This window comes from Olea europaea, chromosome 7 (assembly GCF_002742605.1).
Source record: "Olea europaea var. sylvestris chromosome 7, O_europaea_v1, whole genome shotgun sequence".
Classification (NCBI taxonomy): domain Eukaryota; kingdom Viridiplantae; phylum Streptophyta; class Magnoliopsida; order Lamiales; family Oleaceae; genus Olea; species Olea europaea.
In genome coordinates this window covers 11,908,428-11,919,783 of record NC_036243.1, presented here as the reverse complement: position 1 = coordinate 11,919,783, position 11,356 = coordinate 11,908,428, and the positions used below count along the sequence as shown (strand labels likewise).

The window sequence follows — 11,356 nt, the reverse complement described above, 5'->3', positions numbered from 1 at the left end:
TTTGTTATAGAACAAAACATTGGAGACCCGTCGAGAGATTCCACATGGATAACTATCTGAGTGTCAGTGGTTAATCTCTAACGTTCGGTAGTGAAATTGGTCCTTTGACTTGAGGTCGTCATGGTACCTTATATGAGGACAGTCATACTTTGACGGTGTTGGATGTTGCTCTGAAAAGGGCCGCTAATACGACATCGTTCGAGTACGTCAAGAATCGTATGAAGGTTGTGATTGATCAATAAAGGATTCGTCACTCTTAGATAGTAGGAGATTATGATCTGCGTTTCATTCAATTAAGTCGATGATGAAATCCTTGACCAAGGTGTACTCATAAGTCGAAAATGAGTTTTTTGATTTATATTGACTTAATAGTGGAGTGAAAGATATGATCGATGATCGAGATTGACACAATTTCATATCTCGTAATTGATCGGATAATATTGACGAAGGGATTATAGTTTCACGGTAAACGAACTAATTTGGTTTTGTCATACCATATGACATTCTCCGTCACATGTATTGCCCTGACACATTGTTAGATGTCAATTTGGGACGGCGAGTGTGAATTGGTGATAAATTAAAATGGTGTTTTAATTTATCACCAATTCACGTTCGCCATCTCAGATTGTCATCTAGCAATGTGTCAGGGCAATACATGTGACGAGAAATGTCACGTGGTATGACAAAATCAAACTTGTTCGTTTACCGTGAAACTATAATCCTTTAAGGGGTGTTTTAATTTATTAATTTTGATTAGATCAAAATAATATTTCACGTCGTTAGACATCGTGGTCGGGAACCTAATGGGTCACACACAAAAGAGAATTGGAAGATTGCAAATTGCCAATTGATTAATTTAACAATCGTTGGATAAATTAATTAATTGGATTTGTTATTTATATTTTCGAATTAATTAATTTGGTTAATTAATTCACGGACCGGGTTTAATTAATTGGATTAATTAATTATTGGACCGGACCGGGCCGAACCTATTTGGGTTTATATAAATACATAACTAGGGTTTGAGGTCCATAAGGTTTTCGTTATTCTTGCTGGCACAAGAGAAAACCCTAGAGGTTGCAATCATATTCTCTGTGTGGATCACCGTTGAAGGCTGGACAATTGGTTAGCTGTGTTGGCAAATCAAGGTTGATGGAACGAAAAGAAAAGCAAAAGGATTGCATATCTGAAAAGGTACAATCTTATCACAATTTCTATCTAAACACAAAGGCGATTCTTGGTGGGAATCGAAAATTATTTTAAATTCCGCTGTGCATGTATAAGTAGATTCCCAACATTTTACAAGAAAAAATATAAGTCATTTGTATAGGTCTGGCTTTTAAATCGTTGATTTTTTCTTATATTCTACACCAGGAAAATTAAGTCATTTTTATTGAACAAATTATACTATTCCTCTCGTCAAAAATAGTGTCCTATATTTAACGTTTCAGAATTAAGATTTTAGTCCTTATATTTGCATGTGTTGTTGAATATTAGATACGCATTTCATAGCAATTTACAAGTACGTGACTATTTTAAGCGTGTTTATACTTATCTATACTCGTGTATTGACGAATTAGTTTAATTTAAGATCACAATCACGATTAATCCTTATATATAAATAAATAAATTTTCAAAGTCTTATTGTATAAGTTTATTCAACGTATCATATATCATAAACATCTTTAAATTTTATTATATATTTATATTTAAATAAGTATAAAAACAAATGTAGTATATGCGCAAGTATAATACAAACAAATTCATTGAATTCATACCTAACATTTTAACATTTTAAAATGTTTATTGATAACCTGTTTTGTTCACACACATTTATTTATGTGAATATTCAAGGTGAACTTCTAGAACATGAGACGAAGACAGGTATGACAAATTCAAAAACCCTCAACTCTTAAGAAGATTATGTCGTTTAATAAGTCAATCACTCTTATTTAATTACAGAAAAAAGTCATAAGCACAAGAAAAATTTAGCAAAACTTGTGCTGATATTGACATGGCAAAATGTAAGTGGACTGTTTTTCTTTTTATTTTCCCATCTTCCAATAATGTCGCGACATGTGTTTTCTGTAAGGTTTTTTGTCAAAAAATTCTGTACTAGCAGCATGATGGTAGGTGGTAATTAGTTGCATTTGATAAATTGTATTACTCATGAGTAAAGCTCACCACGATTAGCCGAATAACTGTTTATTGAATAAGGATTTATGTTTGCTAATTTCTTTTGAATCTATTTATGGTTTTCTCATAGATAAATTCCATTCTAAAATGCTTATTAATATATTTTCAACCGACATGTTTAAGATGTTTATAATTATCCATGGCATTTGATTCACGGATAAATTGACTCGAAATGAATTTATATGACTAATGTCATCAACAAATTATAATTTTTTGGACAACAAAATATAAATTCATTCATCATCAAATTGGCTAAATCTTCAAAGAAGGAAAAACAGAAATACAACTTGTCCATGAAAATCGAAAAACCTTTCTATCATAGCATGAAATGTATCAATTATTCTTGTTTCACGGAATAAACTGACATTCTATCACAATTTAAGTCTTGTAGTAGAGTGTAACGTGATTTTTATCGTAAATGTACGATATCGATTAGTAAGTAGTAAATGGATTTAAGAGTTCGCATTATCATTTCTACAATGACTTTTTAATTATTCCTAACTTCTGTTGGAGTAAAAACAATTAGAAGTCATTTTAATTATTATCCTAAATATTATAATAACAAAATTATAAAAAAAATGAGCAAGTATCAATTATTCGTTACAAGCTCAAAGATGAATATAATAATGACCAATTACTTCAAAGACAATAAATAATTGAAATAAAATCAACACATGAAAAAATTAATTCAAGAGTCTTGAAAATTGAAATTATGAGTTCATAACTAGGTTACGTCATTCCTTCTAACTTTAGATTTAATGACACATATTGGAAGAAGGAAAATGCAATAAAGGATTGTAGTACGTTATTCGATTGTGAAGGAAAAATGAGAAAAAGATGATAATCTTGCACAAAGAATCTCATTCTTCGATGTCCATCCTCGAAAACCCCGTTTCTCGATTTTCTCTCTAATTTTAGGTTTTGGAATACTTTTCTTCCCTATAATTTGACCTTGTGTGCCTCGAAAGGGAGTCAAAATGGATGAAGGAAAGTGAAAAAAACAGCATTACAGTCCGAACCAAAGCGATCGCAGTTTGCTTGCCACAGCTAGACCGTGACAGGAGGGGAAGATTCAGCCCATGGTCAAACTGCAGACAACTCCAAATTTTCTGAATTATTTTATTTTGGCCCTAAATTTTTTTTTTGTTCGGTTTTGTCCCCTTATTTATTATTATTGTTTTTTAATTCTTCGATTCGATCTAGCAATTCCAAAAGTATTCCTATTGTTCCCCGAAACTTCATAATCATCCAACATTGGTCCTTCACAAGTTCCAAAATGTGTAAGTTAGTCTCCTAACTTTAAAACTTTGAATTGCATCTCAAAACTTGTGACTTTCTTCCAATTGCTCTCTTAATCCTTGTCAATTGAAAGCAATCTTATTTGTTTTCAATTGCATTGAACTAACTATAATTAGGCTCCAAATCTTCCTTCTCAGGCTAATTACATCAAAGTCCATAATTTATCCACAATTATCATATTATGCTAAATTAGGTAGAAATTCGCTTAATTAGTAATTATTTGTCAAGTTTAATAGCACATATAAATATGTAAAACACACTTATCTTAGATATCCAACATTATGGTTACATTTGGAGCCTAGCTGAAGTTTGTCCATAGGCCGTGCACCACTTGAACTAAATCAATAAGCACTTATGTTATTGTTAAACCAGCCTATCGAGCAAATAAGAGTTACTTTTTTACCATTATAGCCTCTACATATTCGACAGATAGTTGTCTTGTGTTTCTTCGGGCATAAACACAACCAAGACAACTTCCGGAGTACCCTAAGCACTTGCTCTCTCTACTCCTGTAGTGATTATTTAGGCCAATCCATGCACATGTGTCCCTTCAATCTAGCAAGGTAGGTTAAATCAAATATCCACAAAGATTTGTTTTGGATAACAAAAAAATAAAATAAAATCTATAAAGATCCAAGCTTACATGCACAAGTCAACTATATTTTAGTAATTTTTTTTTTTTGTAGATATTGAAGTTTGACATTTTATGCCTAGTTTATGAGTAAAAAAATTATTAAGTTGTTTTCATAAAATGCAAGAAAGATTCATTAAGTTGCCTTGTCGACTTTTTCTTGTATCAGCTACTCATCACATCTACGATTATTTAATAATAAAATTTTATTTTAAATTTTAAATCTTGCAAAAGGGTGCACGTAAAAATTGTTAAAATACTTATTAATTGGATGTGTGGATATAAATATAAAAGTTTTTCAGATTGTAAATGTTGGCGCCAATAGAGTTGGACCAATTTAGGTAAGCTAATCAGTGGACGGGTTGGAGAAATGAAAGACGCACATTTGACTAAAGTATAAAATAAGTTACGCACTTAGTATATACATAATTTTTTGTACATTAAAATATTTATACACTCACATGGGGTGAGGTTTACTCGAATATTTTTATTCTAGTGAGATATTCGAGCGAGCCTCACCCCATGTGAGTGTAGGATATCTTGATGTACAAAAAATTATGTACACCAATCAAATCTCTATCCTTTAACACGATTTCTTTGAATAAATCCTTGAGAAAAAGATCGATAAAAAATAATCATGCACAGAAAGTATCTTCGAACAACGAGGATTCTTAGTCATCTATGTTTGTAAGAATGGAGAGAATTTCTAGAGCTATGAAACGGCAAATACGAGCCCCAGTTTGATCCCATTTTAAAACTCAATTTTTTATATTTTTTTATTATTATTTTTTGTCTAAAAATTATTTTCAACCACACATTCAATGAGACGTACAACTTTTCAACTACACATTTCATCAAATTTATTAAAATATAATAAAAATCTAATTTTTATTCAAACCAAATAGAAACATAAATTAATTTTCCTCTATTCTTTTAATCGCTTTTAATAAAACTTTCTCGAAAAAGTATTTTAATATTTTTTCAGTAACGTTAGTAGATGCCACGGGAATCACTCACGTCACTCTTCTGCAATTCATATTCAATATTTAGTATAGATGTTAGCAATAGTGTCGGCATATGTTTGGCTGAGCTGATGAATCACAATTAACCGATGACAAAAATACTTTATTTTGAAGTCCCGACACAAATACTTAACCACTAAAGTGTAGGTTACTTTCAAAAGTAAATAATGACTTAATCTTTATTTCTAATTCGACCACAACGAGGTTCATCATGAAATAAAAGAATAAGTTCTTGAATTTTTTATCTTTTTATAAGTGCGATAATCATGTCACGAAAAATTTCAAATTGTAACAATAATAAACGACGAAAGAAACATCTACTCAGACATTAAATGCGCACACGCATGTAAACAAATTTTAAATGAAAGGTTGCATACATAAATTGATTTCATAGTCTCATTGATGTCCAACTCTTAACATTTACGCTTATTAATGATGTTAGAAATCGAATTTCTTTGAATTATAATGAGAATGGTCCTATTATAGGTCACAAGTGATTACAAATGAAAAAAATATTTATTAATTTGATCCTTTCGGAGCAGAAATGGAAGAAGAAAAGGAAGTCACAAACGTTTTGCTAATAAAAACAGAAAAAAGAGATATCGACGTAATTATGATAATTTAGCCCTTATTTGAGCCACATTATTTGAATGAAAATGTATTTTTGAATAGTGTATTGATAGAGAATGTGTGGTTAAGAAATAAGAAAATATTTTGTATTTGTGTGTAATATTATTTTATTGAAAAATGTGTGGTTGAGATAATGTCAAAACACTGTTGAAGAATGCATTTTAAAAAAAAAAAAAAATGTGGCTCAAACAGAATAATATTATTACTTCGACATAGTCATGATAATTTAATAATATTATTACTTACTTCAATTTAAAATTCTTAGTTATTATTTATGATTATTTAATTATGAGTTATTTTTCCTTAATTTTTAATTTTAGGATTCTCCTTTTCATTTTATCACATTAGGACCACACCTTACGTCATATAATTTTTGTAAGTAAGCCCACTAGGCTTAGCCAAACCATTGTTTATTGGAAGAAGAAATTAAGTTCTGACTTTTTTTAAGTGTAATAATTATGTCATCAAACTTTAACAATATGTGAATGGTATCCAGGATTCCCTTCATGAAAAATATCTATTTAGATGTTAAATGTTCAAACGATTTGTAACTGATTTTAGTCTCATTGATGTTCAATTCCGAAGATATTTATGCTTTTAATTATGTTAGACATCGAAATCTTAGAATGGCCCTTTTCTAAGTCGTAAGTGATTATAAATGAAAACAATTTATATTAATTTGATCTTTTCAGAGCATGAAATGGAAGAACAAAAGGAGTTCACAAAAATTTCGCAGATAGAATCAGGAAAAAAGGATATCGAAATAGTTGTCATTAATTAATAATATTATATTATTATTACTTCAATTCAAAATTCTTATTTACTTCTATTTGGATGAATCATATCTATGAAATTTAGTCATAAGTTATTACTTATATCCTTATTTCTTCTTCCTCTTCTTTTTTTGGTAAGGAGAACTTATCATAAATCCACCGATATGTGGCACGGCTTCAATTATTGCTTATGAATACAAATTTAGCAATTCAAAGGAGACATGGACAAAAAAAATCGAAAAATTGATTAAACCAGTCAAATTGAATTGACCTGGGTCGATTTGATATAGGTAATTTGTTTGGTTTGTTTTTATTTAAAACAAAATTATGGTAGATTGGTTCAGTCATGATTTGAAGCCTCAAACTATTGATTAACCGAACCAACTCAATCCATTATGTTAATTTTTTTAAGAAAAATAAAATTCAAAAGATAAGCTTTGATCTTATAACTATATTTTGATTCCCTTCAATCTATGATTTTGTCGATAAGTACTAGCACTGAAATTTTTTTTTTACCATCTCATTATTTATACTTAGCCCTTTTTCCTACTACAGTTAGACTAGATAATGTATAAAACGCAACAAATTTCTTAAGTTTTCTATTAATCCATTTCTATTAACCTGATTTTATTTATTAGTCAACAATTATTGTAATATAAAGTTATTAGCTATTTTAGTTCTTGTAATCTAAGTGCGCTCAAAACTTTGACAATTTTTTTTTTTTTTTAAATTCAATTTGGACTAAAAGTCCAAATCTTTGGTTTGGTTTGATTCGGTTCAATTTGGTTTAAGAGTTATATTGTGTTTGTTTGTGTTGAAATTCACTCAAACCAGCTAATTTGATTTCGGGTTGGAGTCGAAATCGACCAAAATCAAACCGTGTCCAGGCCTAATTCAAAGTAAATAAACCTTGAACTTTTATGATGTAAGGAAATTATATCGTTTATTAGTCTCAATCACTTTATTATTATTATTATTATTATTAGAGTGGTTTTGATAATATAATTAATTATTGCATTATGAAATATTTTCCTTAATCGTTTATTGGTCTCGGGTTGGAGTCGAAATTGACCTAAACCACATCCGACGTCGTATAATTTTCGTAAATAAAAAGATAGTCAAGAGTTTTTTTTTTTGGTGTGTGTACGTGGCCATTCGATCCAGCGAGGTAGGTTAAAGATCTATTCACAAAAAACAAAAAAGGATTTAGTAAGTTTCCTTGTCGACCTCTCTTTGTTCAACCTTTGAGTTTCACAATTCTTGAGGTCAGCTTTCAGGCTTAATTATATAAAATTTGCAACTTCACTAGAATTTCCTTATTTAATTTATTAATTAATCTATCTATATCACCAGTCACGTTATTATTAATATATTCTGTTCATAACAGGCAAGCACCATTATACTAAAATATTTGTAACTATCAGGATCAAATTTTATCATACAAAACGTAGATACAAGAGTCCATAGTTGACCAAAAAATGGTAGCTTAGGTCTGATAATAAATATTTTGTTTCAATAATTAAAAACTTGCAAATGGGTGCACGTAAAAATTGTTAGAACACATTTTAATTTGCATGTATGGATATAAAATAAAAGTTGTTTGCATTTAATCAACGGCAAGATCCTCCAACAAGATTTCTTTAGATAAATCTTGAGGAAGAGACCATTAAAATGAAGTAAATCTTCCTAATTACCATTAATTCAGTCAGTAACTAATGCTTTAAGAGAGGAGCAAGTTTACGAGCTATTACCAGATATATAAATCTGCCATTACTAGTGTAGAAAGCATATTTTTTCTCGTCCATGTTTTTAACATTTTCAATAAAATCTTTCGAAAAAGTATTTTATCATAATTATTTTCACCAATTTTAATTATTTTTCTTAAATTAATCTCAACATGGCTTGGTTTTATTTCCCTACTTGTGGTCCAGTGCAAGTTCATTGACCGAAGCTACAGGCTAACTATTCCACCAAAACGAAAAGTATTTTCTATGCAACTTTGTGTATATATAAGTGGGCATGAAGGGTTTTAGATTCACCAACTCCTCATTTAGTAAACATACATTTTTTTTTCGATCATGGAACTCATCAAATCCTTTCTTCTCAAACCTTTCCACAATTTTATCCATAAAGATTTTCATGAAGTTGTAGCAAGAATGACCCTTATGGATAGATTTATCTTTCTCGTAAGTTTGCTCAACTTGTTTGTTTTTGCTTTCCTAAAGAGTACTAAAACACGATTTTTGGTGCTTTTAAATATACAAGTTTTAAAGACCTGTTTGTCAATGCTTGTCTTGAAATTAAAAACATGATTTAGGATTTTTGATCGTTGTTTTTACTCATATCTCTAGTATTACATGTAAATTTCTCGAAAGTAAGAGCAACAAAACTTAAGATTTTGGTGTTTGCTAATTGTCTGGTACTTAAAGCCAGGGGCAGAGTTAGGATCGTACGAGCCTTTGTAACTGTCCAAGCTCGCTCTGTCGAAATTTTTTTTCTCTATATTGGGCGGCTGTCTAGCTGCCACCCATGCTCGCCTGGATCCGTCTGTATTCACTTGAATTTCTGGATCCACCACTGGCCAAAAGAGTTTGATAATTTGGTCTTCCTTTTTCTCATCTTATGATTTCTAAATTTCAAAACTACGCAAAATTTGTTTGTCTATGCCTGCTTCACGATTAAAAGCAACCATACTTTAGGTGATATGTTTTATTAATGACGACAAAAAATATAGATGGCTCGGCGTGACCTCCAGCTAAAATTGCAAAATTATAATCTTTTCCATAGATATTCTGCATGTTCGTTAAGTTTTAGCATATTTAAGAATACTCGAGATTTCCCCATAGATTGCAAGATTATATTGTGATATTATAAAATTCTTGTTTTTGCATGCAGATTATTCACTTCATCGACAAGTTAGGTATATGGCACAGGTTACCTGTGTTCTTAGGTCTGATATACCTGTCCCTGCGTCGGCATCTCCACCAGGAGTACAACTTGTTCAACGTCGGAAAATCCCCAGTCGGAGTACGATATAATCCGGCTGATTTTCCTTTCAGAACAGCTGATGGAAAATTCAATGATCCCTTCAATGATGGTGCAGGCAGTGAGGATTCGTTCTTTGGCCGGAATGTCCTTCCTGTTGATCAAAAAAAGAAGGTGCTTTTTTATGTTAATTTTAGTTCATTTAACGAAGATAAATTTTAATACGTTAAGTTTCATTATTATACAAGGAATTAATAATGTAAATGTTTTCGAAATAATTGTTTTTAAACTCAAAATTATTTTGGAAAATTTTAAGAAATGGTATGAAATTTATACGAATTCTTGATTTATTATTTCATAAAATCCAAGAATTTGAAGAAACTCTAGGAACTTTTCAAATCGAAAAAAAAAATAAAAATAAATAAATATCTTATGGTTAATTAGAAAATTATAAAAACTGAAAAATTTCAGATTGATTTGAGAACTATGGATGAACCTGTTATTAATAAATGATTTTTCTGTGACTGACAGCATGAGTGAATGGCTTGACGAATTATAATATTTATTTGATTGTTGTACGTTACTTTTAATATTCAATTAATTTTAAGTAGCTTTCTTTAAATTAATATTAAACATTGGTTATTTTATTTCATTTTTAGTTGACCTATTTATCTATATTGAATCAAATAATCAATCTAATGTTTTCAAATTAACCAGTAATTCGTCTCTATGCATTTCCATAAGGATCGAGTAGTTTTAGACAAAACGGTGAATGTTTTCCATAATTTTTTTTTTTTTTTTTTTGCAGCTAATGAAACCAGACCCCGTAGTTGTGGCTACAAAGCTGCTGGCACGTAGAGAATACATTGACACAAGAAAGCAATTCAATGTAATTGCGGCTTCTTGGATACAATTTATGATTCATGACTGGATTGATCACTTAGAGAACACAGATCAACAGGTAACATGCAAAATCATTATTTAATTCAAACAAATCTTGATTCATTTCATTTGTTCTTGTTGATGTTTAATGATTAAATACTTACTTGTAGGTTGAACTGGTTGCACCCAAAGAAGTGGCCAGTCAATGTCCTCTCAAATCATTCAAGTTCTACAAGTCGAAGGAGGTCTCGACTGAGCACGGCTATTATGGTATCGGCACCGGCTATTTGAACCGCCGAACAGCTTGGTGGTAAGATTTTCTATTTTGGAAGGTCATAAATTCACAAGTCTAAGCATAAGGTTATGTCACGTCAAGAACGAATGGAGTTGGGACAACTTTTAGCTTACCCCAGACCTACCCAAGGCCCAATTAAATATTATAAAGTTTAAAAATGAAAATTTTAGGTAAATATAAATTTTTTTAATGGAATTTTTTTACGTATCAGTCTAGTATAATTTTTTTTTCTTTCTTTCGTTTTTTTTGAATCCCCTCTGCTCCGTCCCCAGGTTACTTGTAGAGATGGAGTCAGGAGGACAATAATTTATTTATTTTTTTGTACTAGATTGATTCATAAGTTTCCCTATAAAATTATAAATGGACACCTCCCTCGTTCTGTGGTCTTGAACGTTCATGACAACCTATATCACTACTTGAAAAATGTTATTTAACCTCTATTTGGTTTGGATAAAATTAAATTTTTAGTAGATTTTAATATAAGTTTATAAAATGTATGGATAAAAAGTTTGCAAAAATTATGAGTTCTAGAAAATATATAGTTAAAAATAAATTTATGGAACATAAGTTTCAAGAAATGAATGTCAAGGGGTTTTAGCTTCATGAGAATCATTCCCGTGTCTAGCAAAATTTTTACTACATA

The 11,356-nt window shown here is 30.3% G+C and overlaps 1 protein-coding gene across 1 annotated transcript; it reads left to right on the top strand.

The window, feature by feature from the left end:
- Positions 1-8,580: 8,580 nt before the first annotated feature.
- Positions 8,581-10,845, top strand: LOC111397005 (alpha-dioxygenase 1-like). Its single transcript, XM_023023662.1, has 4 exons — positions 8,581-8,737; positions 9,447-9,710; positions 10,345-10,497; positions 10,589-10,845. The coding sequence occupies exons 1-4, from the start codon at positions 8,630-8,632 to the stop codon at positions 10,730-10,732; spliced, it is 669 nt and encodes a 222-aa protein (XP_022879430.1). The 5' UTR covers positions 8,581-8,629; the 3' UTR covers positions 10,733-10,845.
- Positions 10,846-11,356: the final 511 nt, after the last annotated feature.

Bases quoted from the DNA above. Each gene is read 5' to 3' on its own strand.
- LOC111397005 (XM_023023662.1), top strand. From the start codon at position 8,630: ATGGAACTCATCAAATCCTTTCTTCTCAAACCTTTCCACAATTTTATC. The intron at 9,711-10,344 runs GTGCTTTTTTAT...TTTTTTTTGCAG, and splicing joins CTGTTGATCAAAAAAAGAAG to CTAATGAAACCAGACCCCGT. The intron at 10,498-10,588 runs GTAACATGCAAA...ACTTACTTGTAG, and splicing joins TAGAGAACACAGATCAACAG to GTTGAACTGGTTGCACCCAA.